The sequence below is a fragment of the Rhinolophus sinicus genome, linkage group LG01 (assembly GCF_036562045.2).
Source record: "Rhinolophus sinicus isolate RSC01 linkage group LG01, ASM3656204v1, whole genome shotgun sequence".
Taxonomy (NCBI): Eukaryota; Metazoa; Chordata; class Mammalia; order Chiroptera; family Rhinolophidae; genus Rhinolophus; species Rhinolophus sinicus.
Window position 1 is genome coordinate 35,413,267 of NC_133751.1, and position 17,324 is coordinate 35,430,590.

A 17,324-nucleotide genomic window follows, 5' to 3' on the forward strand; every position below is an offset into this window, starting at 1 on the left:
ATTGGGCTGTAAGTGAAATTAGATGGTGCGATTTAGTCAGAGCCACAGAAAGATGTGATCACAAAAAAGGTGATCTAGGTGATATAGATGTAACCGATTTTAGTGTGAGAAGTACTATTAGAGGTTCTTATCAGTATTATTACTGTGTCATTGGACAAGTTCACAGAGTTATTTAGGAGCTGACTTAGACTCCCGAATCAGAAATCATTTCTATTTTCAGCAGATTATGAGTATGGAGACTAAGTTAGACTGTGAGTTTCCTGATAATAAGAGAAAACATCACAGTCTGACCCTAGTAAGGTCAATGCGTGGCATGTAGGTGACTTTGAATGTACGAAAATATGAGTGGTTGGGCCAACTGGCTTTTATAGTAAGTATTGTTTTAAAATACAAAACAATTGATATGGACTAGTAAATCATTTATCACTGAGTAAAGCATTCCTCAAATTACAAAAGGATTTAATTCTGACACTCCAAGTGATCAATGTTATCTAGCCTCACACATTTCAAAGTAAAATCACATATCTAAAATCCTGTAAATTTGTATAAACTTTCTATAAGGAAATATTAATATAATGGTGCTGGTTGCAAAATATTTGTATTTAAACAAGCGTGTATGTGAAGCTGAACTAACTACACATGCCGATGGAAAATATTGTTCAGAAATAATTTCTAGGAAAAACTTAGCTTCTATTGATGAATCAACCTGCTTTTTCTCCACGCATATTGAGAATTGTGTAATTTTATTTCTTTTAAAGTTTTGTCTACCAAAGATCTCAGAACTTAATGTGCAGCTCAGTTTTTCTAAGGACATGGAAACTTTTGTATTCATCTTCTAAATTTCTCCTATTTTAAAAATCTATTCTGGTTTTTCTTTATCCTGGTCCTGATTTTTTTTTTTTTTTTTTCTATCGCTTGGATTTTTCTCTCTTACTTTATGTATTTATGTAAGTTACCAAAGGCTTTTTGTGGAAATGGAGGAATGAATGATTCATGCATAAAACATAAAGAAACAATCTATTTTTATTGCATTACTACTGACTTTTTTTTTTTTTTTCTCAAGGCCAAACGTTTGTGAAGAACAGCAGCTGACTGTGGTGGGACTTGCACACCCGTGTGTCCGAGCATTCACACACACCGTCAAGCTGTGGAGACGGAGCTGTGCTGGCCCAAGAGGCTGTGTGGGGTATGAGAGAAGGTAAAGGCGTTTCACTCTTCCTTTTGGTTAGCCTCACCCGCATCTCAAGATTGTATCCCGTCCATTGTAGAAAATAATGATATAATTAAGTAAACAAGCATAAGATATGGTCCCCTGGAACTTTTTAGAATGTATTTTCCTGTGGAGACAGGATATATTATTAATTGACTTTAAGCCTCAATTGTATGTGAGGTACTTTGGGTCAAATGACACCAATTTTACCACCTGGTTGATAGACTATTGAGAGCTGAAGATCAGAACACTGGCAGAAACAAGCAATATTGTGTGGGTTTGCTACATTTAGCACGACTTGGATCCGGGGCGTCTATGGTTATGAAAGACCACCTGTCCTGCCCTTGGTTCTCTTCCAACATCTTAAAACCCAGAGCTTCTTTGACTTCAGTATGGCCTTTGAATTAGGATTAAGTCAGCGGGTTGGGAGAGGAGAGGAAAAACAAGTACAGTGCTTTCCATGTGTCAAGCTTCATATGGACTTTCTTTTCAAAGTTTTAAAATAGTTTTACAAAACATCTAAGTACCTCTTAAGACAAATAGTTGCTAATGGATTAAGTTTTATGTAAATGGATCAACTGGATCTGAATTCAGGATTAAAAAAAGGTATGAATTTAGATTAATACATTTTTTATTAGTAGTAATATTATTACTACTACTATTGCCAAAGGAAAGCTGGGAACATTTATAAATAACAGGGTTTGTCAGTGTATAGAAGAACACTGATAATACAGGGCGAAATAAGATAAGGGTAAATAATTTATCATTTTGGATATTTACATATGTGTCACAGATGCGTGCTTGTGTGTGTGTGAGTGTGTATGTGTGTGTGTGTATGTTTAACCTTCAGATGAATAGCCTTTTTTTGGTCTATGCTGAGGACTTTTAAATGAAGTTTCAAGGAGAAAAATTCCCCTCTCTCTTATTTATTTAGCTTTGTGGCCACTGGCAAAGTTCCTACATTTCTCTGCACCTTAGTCTCTAAAGTTAGAAAGCTAATACTATGCATTGACATTATGAGGATTAACTGAAAACATATTTAACACATGTGGCACAATAGTTGTTATTCAGTAGGGACTCAACATGTTTGTTACAGTATTTTATTTTTATTTTTTATTTTTTGCAAATGGCTTTTCATTTAGATTTTCTGTATTCCTCCCATGAGGTTTAATCATTGGTGATAATTGACTGCACCAAAGAAAGTTCACTACCAGTAGACATTCAAACTTGGGAAAACAAACATGAATAAAATATAAAACATTTTTAATATTTTTATTCTCAATAACTTAGTGGTTTTATCCATTTCTTTATTCAGTAAATATTTATGACACTGACTTTGAAGTGAAGGCAGTGTTAAAAAATGTTTGGCATCTTTGCCAAACTAATATCCCTTTTCTTTGTGTATAAGTATGCAAACCTATACATATATCCCTATTGGAGAGATACACATACGAAATATTAGGTTATACTTAAACTTCAAGATGGTGAATAACAAGTGTCATAAAAAGTGGTATGGCCAATAGTTCTATTTTTTGAGAGAAGAAAAAAAGCAATATACATTGGCATGTTGGGGAAAGTGAAATTGGAGGAAGTATAATTTGAAATTGGCTTTGAATAATGAAAGGAATTTAAGAAGAGGGGTCTAAGGATAAGTATACGAAGGGGAGAGAATATGTTAATATTTTAGACATAAAGAATAAATATGACATTGATTTGATAGAAACAAAATTAGCCAGTTTAGAGGTTTTCGGTATTATAGTGTATTAAGAGGTCAGCACGAATAGCTATAGTTTAACGTTTCCAACCTTTTGTTCATTATCATCCCCCTAAGGTGCCTTTGTAAACTTTTTTTAAAATTTGAATAATCATCTTCCTCCTCCACATAGTTTCGATACCACAGATATGATTTATGATTTATATCTGTTTACGTACTGTGCTCCTTTGTAGGACCACAAACCATTGTATCAGCTAAGACTTTTTCCCACCCTCCCACCCAAGAACCCATTGTCACACATATCACATGTGGGTGATATCACCACTGTTGAGAGCACATGCTATAGTGGAACCGATGTCTGATGGGCCTTCACTGTCAAGTTGAAAAAGCACGTACCCTATTATCCTTCAGGATTTATTATTCTCTTCATAGTTTTGGGTTTCATTTTTGATAGTTTGAGTGACCCGTAGGATAGTTTATACTACAGAATATGGGGGATGCTCTTAATTTTCATTAACCTATACCCATCTTGAATATTGGTTGTATCTGTAGTAATGGGTGTATGTGTGTGTGTATGTGTGTGTGTGCACATGTTTGTGCGTTTGTGTGTGTGTGTGTGTAAATGGTAGGATTTGGGTTGGAGAGGACATTTTTAAATGGGTTGAAGAGAATAGCTTTGCCTTAAGGGGAAGCATTACTGATGGAGGCCCCTGCATTTCTTAGGACCCTGTACTACACCATCTATAGACAGGCGTACAGTGTGGAGCGACAGACCATTTTCAGGTGCTGCCCTGGTTGGAGCCGGCAGGACGATGAACCTGGCTGCCTACGCTGTAAGTTATAATTTTTTCTGTCTAACTGTCTGTCACTTGAAATAATGGTTTCATTCTGTTTGAGGCTTCAATCATATCATGCTTGTCAAGTGTTAAGCATCTTTAGAATCACCACAATTTCAGAGCATCTCTTTGGACTGAAAATTCACACATGACGTGCAAAAATGCACAAAAAGCTTTTCTGTTAAGCGTTGCTAATGAAAGGTCAGGACTCAAGATCTGTAGAACTGCTGCTTTATATTCTGTCTCTTTATTTAAAAGACAGTTTATTTAAAGCCAGCCAGTTACACCTTGACTTCCATCTCCCTTTTCCATTTGTCCCTTTCCCATATCATCAAATTTGTAATCCACAGTTGATTCAAAAGTCCGGACGGGAATCACTGTACTATATCTAAATGGGATTTCTCAACTTGTACATGTCATGATTAATTGCAGAACTCTGGAGACAGTTTACTTCTTAAGATGAGGTATGCAGTCCTTTTACAAACATCTGGTGAGAGTATCCCAGAACCATTGGAGCAGTTTGACAGCGCTCAAAGAGCAGAATTGGTAGCATTACATAGTTGATTCATACCAGGAAAAATGGCTCCATTTAGCATCTCCTTTACCTACTCATTTATGGTTATTGTGAAGTCACTTAAAATGCTTCAATATGTTGCAATCAGTTTGGCACCAGAACACAATTTATCTCTCTTGCTATCCTGTACCTTGGGTAGTTTCTCAGCATCCTGCTTCCTTCTGCACTGTGCTTTCTGCTCTTGAAATAGCTTAGAAAAGTTGCTGAGACTTCCCATGTTAAGCAGGTCTAGTGTTAAGTGGTGTATCCAGGGTCACTGCATGCAGAGCTTGGCCACTGCAGCTGGTCGGTTTCACTCAGTGAAAATATCTGCCTACGATGTCATCTCAACAACATTATAAACTCCTGAAAATTAACTGGTATTTCTTGCTTGATTTTTAGATTGTTTTGGCCACACAATCATCTTCTCCATGGGTACCTTTAGACTAGGGCCACTCAAATTTTCAAAGTAAATACAGATCACCTAGTATCTTGTTAAAATGTGGATTCTGACTTAGTAGGTCCAGCGGAGTCCACGTTTCTGCATTTCTACAAGCTTTGAGGTGATGCAGAGGCTACCACATATAGAGTTCTACAAGGCGTTAGAGAGCAAGGCCTTAATATGTAATGAAAACACTGTTTAACCTTGCTATGGAGGGGCTGGTAGAAATTTCTATTGAGGCTTTTGTTTCTTTCCCTCAACTCCATTCTCCATCCCCTTGTTTAACCTCCTTTTAGCTGTCTCTGCAGTGGAGACTTGTTTCAATGGAAGGAGATGCTCAGACAGTGAAGCCCAGCGGTGCCAGTGTTCTGAAGGTTTTCAGGGACCCCACTGTCAATATGGTGAGTCACCAACAAGACCATTTCACAGATGCTGCTTGCTTATGGTGGGGTTATGTCCCCAATAAACCCTCTTAAGTTGAAAATATCCTAAATTGAAAATGCACTTAATAATGTACTGTAAGTATGGGTTGTTTATCCTCTTGATTTTGTAGCTGATTGAGAGCCTGTGGTTCCCCGTTGCTGCCAACCATTACAAGAGAGTATCAGTAGCCTGTGAAAAGATCAAAATTCGTAGTACAGTTTCTCAATGCATATTGCTTTTGCACCACCGTAAAGTTGAAAAATCGTTGTCAAACTGTCATAAGCCAGGGATCATCTGTATTATGATTTAGAGATGTCTGCTTTGCTTTTAGGGGCCAGCCAATTTTGTTGATTCAGACTAATGGCAGGGTTGTCCCACCGGGGATTGGTGAGCACTTAAAATGAGCAACTAAGCAAAAACCTACAACCTCCAGTTTACGCAGAGGCACAAATTATGCTTTACAGTCTAGTTTTAATTATTCACTATAAGAGTTCAAAGGGTAACAGTAAATACAAAATGGTCCCTTTTATAAAGGAAATAGCCGCTTTATAAGAACACTTCATTCTCACCTCAGATGTTAAGTCTTTAATGGAGACATGGTTTGAAAGTTGTGGTACAGTATTTTTTGTGTGAGATCTCTCTGGTTTGTGAATGAACAAAGTAGTTACTACTTTTGTATCCTTTACTAATAAATAAATAAGTAAATAAATAAATAAATAAAAGCAACACTTACCTGATTCTCAAGGTTTCAAAACTAGGTAACCTAGTCTTCAAGGTTGGAACTTTATCAATTGTCAATTTTGGATATGTGCGTTTATGATGTTTCTTATGCAGGAAATTCTCACAGTGGCCACTGATTTATCCTTTCCTACATCTGCCATGAGATTGGGTGCTTTCAAATGGATTTGTTGTGACTTGGTCATCTGATTCTAGTCTTCAGAGAATGTGAATGTGTCTGCATTTATTTTTTCAGGGCAGAGAAAAACAAAAGAAAACCGATCTTATAGAAGAATTTAAAAAAATAGGTGTAAAAAGCCAACGAAAATATTGTATTCATTATCTTATGCTGACATTTTTACCTTCTCTTATCTATTACTTGCATCTTTGTAAGTGAAATTGGAAGGTTCCTGAGAGCTCATCACTTACGTCCATTTCTCTCTTCTGCTCTAGGCATAAGGTTAAGCCTCAAGTTTTTCATGGGTTACCTCACAGCTATTCTTGTAAATTGATCATTTGCTTTTTTAATTTTTTTAAGCAATTTGTGAATTGAAATGCAGCTGATTTTTAACCCTAATTTATTCTTTGACTATGGGACTCTGATTCTGAGACAGAGGTCAAGGTACACACTGAGCTCTAGGGTATTTTCATTATTTAAAAAAAGCTAACAGAAGTTTTACATTGATCCATAACAACAAATTATTTCAACTACATGTGCAAATCTGGTTTCCTCATCTTGATCAGTAGCTGATAGTGATGAGCAATTACACATGTCATTACTTTTTTTATTAATTAATTATTATTTTATTAATTCATTTTTTGGGGGGAGGTATAACAGATCTTTCAAAACACCAAGTCCCTGAGGGGAAAGATAATTAAAGAGACATGGTAATGATAATGACCTAGAAATTATTCTTTATTTTCTACATCACTATTTGAACACTTTGATTATCCTAATTTCTTAACAACTTTTATGTACCAAAGAAATTACAGTGCTTTCTGAAATTCAAGTAGCTTGACTTCACATTTTTCAATTTTCAGTTGGTAAAAATACCATTATTTTAAACATAGGCAGAATCAGTGTGCCTTTTGTATGAATTTGTTTGTACACTACAAAGTTCCAGAAGTGATGAGAGAAGACCAACCATACAGAATACATTTCAGAAATCTGTACTACATTTTCAGTATTATTGTCCAAGTATGTTTATCTTTAGATTTTGACATTTCTTCTCTCACTGTAGAGCTTTTGTTGAATTTAAAAAGAAAAACTGATGAAATCTGAGGCTTATGCATCCTGAAGAAGGAGTTCAGGCATGCCCTACATAGTATCACATTCCAGCAAAATGAAATATCACAAAGTATGTAAATTTAAGAGGGATTTATAGAGGAATTTTGCAGACTTCCTAGGAAATCAAATGTTTGGGAAGACAAGTAGAGAACCCAGTTAAGAAGGAATGACATTAGCTGATGCTTGAAAGTGGGTTAAAAATAAAAATCAACAAAGGTTGTTTTTAAAAAGAATATAGTTGATAGAACATATACTCTATCAAGCAGGTTGATTGTAGTCTAGAAGTATTGCTTATACTATATCTCTTCTCCAGTGGCAGGATTTGAATTCTGAATTATGAGTGCATAATCCTTGGTCTGACTGACACTACTTTCTCTCTCTCTCTCTTTCTCAATATATACATATATATGAGCTGTGATCAAACAATATGGTGAATGTTTAAATAAATAAAAATTATTACAGTAAAAGACACATTGCTATTAATCCCCCTCAAAATACTCCCCCTCACTTCAAACACACTTATGCCATCATTCTTGCTACTTTCTGAAATGGTTCTGGAAGTCCTCTTTAGTGAGTGTCTTTAGTGGTGCTGTCATGGCTGCCTCAATGTCCTGAATCAATTCAAAATGTTTACCTTTCATGGTCATTTTGACTTTGGGGAAGAGCCAGAAGTCACATGGTGCCAGATCCAGTGAATAAGGCATATAAGGACACACCTAATGTTTTTATTTGACACTAGAAGTGATGTATGACATGGCGCCTTTCCTTTGTGATCAGCATATACTGTGAATGCTGCTGCCAAGCGCCATTCAGTGGAAAGGCAGGAATCTTCAATATGGGACATGGCTCATGGAACCTTAGCAACAGTGTGTGACAAGCTTCAACTTGTTCAGTGCAGTCAATCAGATGGGAGCTACAGTTAAAGAAGGTGTGTTTTAAAGTGTGCTGTAAATCATCCTCCATCATGACAATGCTCTGTGTCATACATCTCTTCTGGTAAGGCAAGTACTGTCAAGTAAAAACACTGTAGTGTGTCTTTATTCACCTTATTCACCAGATCTGGCACCATGTGACTTCTGACTTTCCCCAAAGTCAAAATGATTCAGGACATCGAGGCAGCCACGGCAGCATAACTAAAGACACTCACGAAAGAGGACTTCCAGAACAGCTTCAGAAAGTGGCAAGAATGATGGGATAAGTGTGTTTGAAGCAAGGGGGAGTATTTTGAGGGGGATTAATGGCAATGTGTCTTTTACTGTAATAATTTTTTTTTCCATTTAAACGTTCAGCATATGTTTTGTTCACACCTTGTGTATACACATATACTATATTATGGCATATATTATATATATATATATATATATATATATATATATATACATATATATATATATATATATATATATATATATATATATATATATATGTATATATACATACCTGGTGAATACTCTTTAGTATTTCTCTGGGCTCATGTAATCATATACAAAGAGCTGCATAATAGTCCATGGTATCGATGTGCCATAATTTTCTGCAACCCATTTATTCATGGACATTCAGTTTGTTTCCAGTTTTTTAGCACAAAACCAGGGTGTGCAATAATGTGGTGCTTTTATTTCTGTGATATAGCTTCTTAGCAGTGGAATTGTTGGGGTCTGTGAATATGTATTTTAATTTTGGTATTTTTAAGGATCAGTTGTTCATTTAAATTATTTGTAAAATGTTTTGTGGGCCATGGTAATGGAACCAGTTTCCTTGGTTGGGACAGATTAAAATCTAGATGAATGCTAATTATTTACTTATTTTTTGATATGTTAACATAATAGGGAATCACTTGCATCTTTATCCAAAACTGGATATCTGATGAAGTATCTAGGCTCAGTTATTGTAAATATGGATTGCTGTTAGTATAGGGCAAAGTTGACTTCATTTCAGACATGTGGAAGAAAGAGAAAATTAAACAGATTGCCTTTTAAAAATGGACAAAAGAATGTAGTCCTAGAGAGAGAAGGGACATGCTAATAACTGAGAGAAATGCTTGAAGTTAATAATGGTTCTAAAATTGCTGATCTACTAAACTCATTTGAAAAATCAGCTTCTAATAAGGAAAAAATGAAGAAAATGAATTTAGACAATTAGAAAGTAGTGAAGAACTTTCTAAAATAGCTATTGATTAAAGGAATCAAAGGGAATACTTTGAAGATTTGAACACATGCAAATCAGGCTAGATAGCTGGTGGTGAAATGTTCTCTCTCTCTTAATTCTTTGGATCCAGGCAGAACGACTTGGACCTTCATTAAATGATTAGTATTAAACACAAATCACACCTTTTTTCATCACTTATTCCATCTTCTCTTTCTCTGGTCAGTTAAATTTTAAGTCCAGTGAATTATAATGTGCCTAATGATTACATTCTGAGACTGTAAGATCTGCTTGTTTCTTTTTTCATTGATTGATTGATTCATTCATTTATTCTTCTAATCAGTCTTCCAGTTAGTCAATAAATATTTATACACTGAACAATGTGATAATTCTGCAGACATCAAACATAAATACAGTATCCTTGGTATACTGGTAAATAGAAATCAGGAAACCTGTGATTATAATGTATCTCACAAATTCTCTGATGGAGGAAGCTTCTGTCCTAAAAGAAGACAGGAGAGGGTGTATCTATGTCAATACAGGAGATAAGGGAAGGTTTCTCAGAAGATTTGAAAATACAAAATGCAACTTATTCTTAAAGATAAACAGAACAATAATATGAAATTGAGCATAGCAAATAGAATATTTCCCAGAGATGTGAAAAGCACAGCAAATTCAAGGAATACTACTACTACTACTACTATTACTACTACAACTACTAGTTTTCTTGGTTGCAATAAGAGATGCACATGGAACATGGTAAAAAAAAATAAAAAAAAAATGTGGCTTTCTTTATGTCCATGGCAGCAATTCCTCAGATTTCTTGTTCCAGCCAAACCAGCTACTCCATATGGTTATATGCAATGGCGGTTAACTGATTCTGCAAAGACTTGGCCTTTCCTAAATTCAGTTACCTGAGCACGCAGTCCCACAGTCAGGGTTTCTTGAGCATGTAACAGTACTACTTGGTTACTGTATGTACTCCTTCCTATGCCAGAGTTCCCAAACTGCTGTATTACTTCAAAGTGTGATGCTTATGCACGATAAACATGAAGTGTTGCTGGAGTGCTTTCTGGTGACATGGAAAATCTTTAGCAGTTCTGGGGTAGAGGTTGGGTCTCAACCAATGATCATTTGCATTATCTTGGAGAAATCAGTTTTTAACCCTGAGCCTCAGTATTATTATTTGTAAAATCATAATAGTTCTAAAAATTTTCCTGAGCACCTTCCATGCACCAGGCACTATTCTAAACAATCTATAAGGATTAGATTATTAATTGTTATAACGAGTCTATGAGGTGAGTACTTTTATTTGTCCCATTTTTGAACCCAAGTGAAAGATGCAAACCTGTCCAAGGTCAAACAACTTAGAAGCAGGGGATCTGGGATCCATGTCCACGTGTTCTGGATCCAGAGTCTGCATGGTTAGCTTTCCAGTCATGATCCCTTTCTAATACTTGACATAATTATCTATAAACCAGATTGTTGTTTGTGAGAGTCATATGAGATAATGCATGTGAACTGTAAGCTAAAAAGCATTATTTAAGCATTATTTCTTTCTTTTGACTGCTAACTTTCTGAGAATCTTTAGAGGAATGAACAAAGTGAAGGGGGTAATGTTCTGCTGTTGCTTTGCTTCCTTTCCTGAGAGAAATCTAAGTAAACCTTGGGTATTGAGTCACAGGTGTGATTTTGAACCAACCAGTAGGTTCCAGTCCAGGAGTTCAATGAACTCTCTGAATGATATATCTGTTCTATATGGATAGGAGGTTGGATCAAAGGATTTTCTTAAAATGTCATGTCCCCAGGAGCATGTTGCACTTGGGAAGTGGTATAGGTTGAATTGTGTTCCCCCAAAATTCATGTTGAAATACTAACCCCCCAGTAGCTTAGAATGTGACCTTATTTGGAAATATGATTGTTGCAGAAGTAATTAGTTAAGATGAGGTTATACTGAAGTAGAGTGGGCCCCTAACCCAGTATGACGCATATCCTTATAAAAAGGGAAAATTTGGACAGAGACCTGCACTCAGGGTGGTTACCATGGGAAGACGAAAGCAGAAATCAGGGATGATGCATCTGTCAGCCAAGGAATGCCAGCAAACCACCAGAAGCTAGAAAAGAGGATATGGCCAAGATTTTTCTTCACAGCACTCAAAAGGAAACAAACTTGCTGACACCTTGACTTCAAACTTCTAGCTTCCAGAACTGTGAGACAATAAATTTCTTTTGTTTAAGCCACTCAGTTTGTGGTACTTTGTTACAGCAGCTCTGACAAATTAATATAGAGAGTTTAGAAAACATTTTGTCTTTATGCACAGCTTCATTTCAGCAGTAGGTCTACTCAAACAATGAAAATGGGGAAAAATTGGCAGGGGGTTTATAAAGAGCAAATCATGCTAAGAAAACTTGATGGCTTATTTTAATTGAATTATAAAATTAGTGTGAGAAGAGGACTTAATTTGAAAAAAAAAAGCAAGATCATTAATTGAACACGCTTATTAATCTGCAATCCTAAATGGGCGTTACTAGGGGATAGTATGAAATGAAACAGAGGTTATATTAAGGAGATAAATGGATATGCATTTTTAGCATGAAAAACAGTGTAAAATTCAGTGTTATTTTGTTCATCACATAAAGATACATTGCTTTAGAGCCTTAAGCCCTCAGCAGGGTTCTAGCAAGTTCATAGTTTAAGGCGCTCTGATTTACATAACTTGAAGGATATGGCAGTATCAACAAGTACAATAAAGGGAAAGACAGACTGTTTACGAGAAAAGTAGAGCAATAACTATCTGACATCTTCCTGTGAGCCTAGTAAAGGAGCATCCTGCTATTTGGAATTGACGCAGAGGATTTACAACTCTGACATTGATTTGCAAATAGAAGCTTTGGAAGTACTTTTACTAGCATATGCATACACTTCCAGGCTTTCCATGGCCAATGTTACCAACCATAGTTGCAGTTTAAAAAAAGACCGCATGAGAATTGCCTGCTATTGCAAATATGACAGCCTTAGAGTAGAATGACTTAGCACCATCCAGGGTTCTTTGATTCTACAGGTTCTAACTAGTGATGAACTAGAAAACATTGAAGGTAGAGAATAGTGACAATAATAGCTAATTCATAAATCATACCTCTGCATGCTAGGTGCTATCCTAAGTGCTTTATGCATGTTAGTTCATTTAAAACAATAATCCTATAAAGTAAGTGCCATTAATAATCCCCTATTACAGATGACACACCTGAAGTAAAGAGATATTAAGTAACTTACCTGAGATCATAGTAAATGATAGAGCCAAGGTGTGGATTCAAGCAGCTTGGTTCTGGAGTTTGTCCTTTCAACCACTATGTGATGCTATTTCTTTAAAATATCAGCACTTTCCTGTTTATGAAAAAGATAGTTGATATCATTTTCCTGAAAGGAACATAGGGATTTATACTTTATTTTTAGTGGTTAAACCTGGTCAGTCTGCTAAAAATAAAAAAATAAAATAAAAATCTTCCTACAAAACGTATGAGCAAAATGATTCTCTTTATTTCAAGTTTTGCTCATTATATACACATGTATTGAGTGACTGCTTAGGACCTGTGTAGAAAATACATAACTCTGTTATTGAAAACCCTGCATTCTCGTTACAGACGCAGGAAAACAAATCATTATAATGTGTTGAATGGTGTTCTCAGAAATGCATTAAAAGGGGCACAGGAAGCAGGTCATAGTGGGGAGCTGGACTTGGGGAATTGTGGCAAACGAGACTGTGTATCAAACTGTGCCATTCATTACTGCCCAGCGAAATATTTTGGATCTCAGCTTCTCAGATATGTAATGCTGCTAAAGATTTTAAGATGGGCATTTTATGTGTAAGAGGGTGCTTTCAAGACGTAGCTACCATTCTATGAAAAGAGGCTGAAGACCCAAAGGAAAAGAAAATGTTGTATCATTGAAATGGCCAAATCTTGCATGTAGTCATTTTTCCTTTTTCATTGCTTGCTGCCAAAAGTTGTGGGTTTTTCGTTTGTTTGTTTTAATATCACACTTCTCTTATTCTGTCAGGTACAAAGGAATACTTTTGACTTCAAGTAAATCCCATTTTCTCTTAAGAAACCTGATGAATGTTAGTTTGAAGGAAGAAATTGTGGATTAACAAAGTTAACATGCTCTACTGCAGATATCAGTAGTGTTCAGTATTTCTTGAACTGGTGTAGCTGACTTTCTGTTTGCCATTTGAATTTGAAGTATATGAGGTATGTGTCTGTGTGTGGTAAGATTTTACTCAAGTTTATTTATTTATACCTGTGTATAGGAAACTATAAATGCACTAACAACATCACTGCCAACAATGGCCACTGGAGTGTATTTTTTTTTTAATTTGGGTGGTGTAACTTCATTTCCTAGTTGTTTTTGAAACCCTAACCTTAATCTGCTGTAAAAGCCTAATGTAAAAGCATCTATGGCTATAGATGGAATGGACTATTCCACTCTTCGCTATTAGATTGTAGGCTGGTCAGTGTTCGAAACTACTCTTATGATAATCATTACAATTCCCTAAGTGACTGGGGTGTTTTATGTTGGGTAATCATAAATGAATCTTCTCCCCATGATTCTCTGCTCTCAGGGCAGTCTGGTGAGACTGTTTGGTGTGGGTAGGAGGCAGGAGGAGGCAGCTGGTGGGCCTGTCACAGGAGGGTCATGGGCTTTTGAGGGTGATTTAAGGATATGTTTACTAAAGAGGCAAAGTAGAAAACCAGAGAAGACAAAGCCGAGAATCAAATTCTAGGTAAGATGAAGGGAGGAATATAACGATAACCAAGAAAATTGAGATACTAGATGATAATGAAAGTATAAACTTAGCTGCACAGATTCCGACCGTGTTCTCCACAGGAGCATCTATGCAGGGTATCCTCTTCCTTATTGGTCAAGCATACTACAAAGCTAGATGTTCAGGGCATGATGCCTTGTTGTTATATTTTTAAAACATGAACAATCTGCTTTACTATGTTTCTCAAAATGTGTTCTCTGGATCACTATTTCCATTAGATTTTAAGAAGTGTTAAAGGAAATGAACTTTCTGTGTTCAAATAAGTTTGGGAAATTGTACATCGAGTAGCCTTACAGTGTTTATTCTTGTAGGACTTTCCAGAGTCTTCACTGTACTAATGTGTATTGTGACGCCCTCAGAAGAGGATCTAGAGTCCTGCATGTTCCAAATCCATGTGACTGTATTGCCCCTTATGTGGGGTATCAAATTATTGTGTGTTTTTTTTGTTGTTGTTTTTTGGAAATGTTCTTCAATTGTCATTATTTTGTAGCACCCAATTGCTCTGTGGGATATATGATACATCTAATTTTGTATCTATTTTAATATATATAATATTAAAATAGATACAAAATTAGATGCAAAAAAGCTAAAACTATTTCGCAATCTGCTCAATTAATAATAACATATTTATGTAGTAGTTTATAAAAAACACATTTAACAAGGTGCTTTCCCATATGTTATCTCATTTAAGCCTCACACTCACTCTGTGAGGGAGTTCATGTTATTCCAAAATTAGAATTGAGGTGACAGAGATTCAGTAAGTTTAATTGACGGCCCCAAGTCACAGCTTGTTAGTAGCTGAGCCAAGACTTCAACCTAGATCTTTGAATCTTGTGTTTTATGGTATCGTCCCACAGCTACCTGGGGATAAGCAGGGCCTGCCATGGGTCCCAAGAGCCCATTTTTGGCCACACTGTGCATTGTTCTGGGCTACAAAATGGATGGGACAAAGTTGGTTTGGGGAATTCTTTTTCATTTTTCTCCATTCAGGCCTTCATTGAGTTTTCATAGGTTATACTTTTCTCTTTCTTCCCCTTCATCCATCAGAATTTAGTTCCATTGCTAATCCCAGCAAACAACATCAAAGTGTTCATGAGTACTACTGGTTTAACATATTTGTATTTTAACAGTTAAAACACAAAGTATAACCTAAGTGGTGACGAGTTCTGGCAGTCCACAGGTAGGGCAATCTCACTGAGTAGGGAATTCCTTTAAATGTACTGTGCAGGGTACTGTTCCTTCTCTCTTCATCCAGAAATGCAGAACTAGCCATGTCTGCCCCCTCTCAGGCAAGGATTTAAGGATGTGTTTACTAAAATCCTTAAGAGGATGTGTTAGTCCTCTCAGGCAAGGACTAATGTTGGTGGCAGTTCACTCCTTTATTATTACCAGTGAGCAAAAGAGCTTCTGCCAAAGTCTGGGTTTCTGACCAGGCATCCTATTGAGTTTTATACCCACCACCCTCTCTTCCCGCATATTCTACTATAAACTGGCTTTCCTTATCTCTATTTTATTGACATCCAAAATGCCTGAGGGAATAATTACAACCATAGTAAGTATGAGGCTAAGTGCCCCAAATCAAAGGATTATGAAAATGAAGATGTGTATTAAAGAATTTAACCTTATGCCAGAAGGGTTTTGCCCTTTGACCTCAGCTTCTGGGAGGTAATCTCTAAGCCCTTGGAATATCACATTAGATAGGAACATCTTTATTTGCCAGGGATCTTGGGTCACTGGATAATCTAATAATATGACTTAAGGTGGGGGCTGGACACGCCTGGGTAGTCTTAGGTTGTGGGTCTTGCCACACCAGAAAGACCAAGGACATGTTTTAGGGTAAGGACTGAAGACTGGAGACTAATATCAACCAAGTGGGCAATCAATCAGTCAGTCAGTGAATCAGTCATGCCTATATAATAGAGTGTCAGTAAAGACTGAACACAGGGCTTGGCTGAGCTTCCCTGATTGACAGCAGCCCTTGTGTATTGTTACACATTGATGCCAAGAAAGGAATGTTCTGATTCCACAAGAGAGGACATGAAAGGTTCACATCTGGTATTTCCTGACTCCGCCCTAGGCACTTCGTTCCTTGGCTGATTTTAATACAATAGCTTTTAGTGATTTGCATGAGTCCTTCTAACAAATTATTGAACATGATGGTGGTTTTGGGGACCTTCTGAATTTGCAGTTGGTGTCAGAAGTAAGGGTGGTCTTTTGTGCGGACTGTTTCCTCTAACTTTTCAGCTTGCCAAAGCTCTCTCAGAAGGGCAGTGTCTTCTCTTGTTTCTTCTCCTTCAAGAATAAAGTGCTGTGGGTTTGTGTTCTGCTTCCTAGTGAGTGTGGGACAAAGGGAAAATAAGTAGTGCTCTGTTCAGTTGTGCAGATGGACCTGGCTGAGGGCTTTCCTCATTCTGGATGAAGAACAACAGTGTCTGGACTGACTAAGTGGGTGGAAAGTAATGGCTTAACCTGCCCATTACTGAATCAGATGGTAAACCACAGAAGGCAAGTACGCAAATAACAGTTTTATAATCTGTTAGTTCTGAACAATGCTGGAGACTGGGGGAGAGGGGGAGTTGGAAAAGAAAGCAGATAGACCTGAAGTTTTAAGAGCCTGCCAGCATTTTTGAACGCATAATTATTGAAGTCATTGTAATGGTTTAAAAATGGTTTTAAAGACTATATACTAAAGAATATTTAACAACTGGAGATTTAGGTATGTAATTTAAATAAAGGCTATTTTTCCATTTCTACAGAAGAGACGATCTGTGTTATGTTATGAGTCCTGGTGACCTCTGGTTAGCTTTCATTTATCACAAATAACCTTCTCCAGGATACTGCAATTGCTATAATGTTGAGATGCTTATATTACATCTAACCTTGAAGAAGGGTCAAAATAAATCTGTGAATTAAGCACGAATATATTACAGCTGGCTGAAGAGCGTGTCAGGAATACCTGAAGAGAAAACAAAAACAATTTTTCCTCTACAACCGGTGTACAAGTTGATCTGGCTCCTTTTCCGTCTACTTGGAGTTTAGTGGAGAAATACTGTTCATTTTAGTCCTAATGAGGGTAAATGTCCATTGTGGACAGAGCACCCCTAATAGAATATGGAATTCACCTGGTTGCTGGTGTTCAGTTACTCACACATACAAAGGAGAAAATACTCAGATAA

General features: G+C 36.6%; 1 protein-coding gene across 12 annotated transcripts in view; it reads left to right on the forward strand.

The window, feature by feature from the left end:
• LOC109449436 (multiple epidermal growth factor-like domains protein 6) overlaps positions 1-17,324 on the forward strand; it is a 731,002-nt gene that overhangs the window by 161,720 nt on the left and 551,958 nt on the right. For all 12 annotated transcript variants that reach the window (XR_012494689.1, XM_074327498.1, XM_019735706.2 and 9 more), the window contains 3 exons: positions 1,064-1,198; positions 3,648-3,757; positions 5,052-5,156. Coding sequence is in view for 10 of the 12 variants with exons in the window: in XM_074327498.1 (XP_074183599.1) it covers positions 1,064-1,198; positions 3,648-3,757; positions 5,052-5,156 (350 nt within the window). In the remaining 2 variants the exon portion in view is untranslated. The remainder of the gene's footprint in view (positions 1-1,063; positions 1,199-3,647; positions 3,758-5,051; positions 5,157-17,324) is intronic.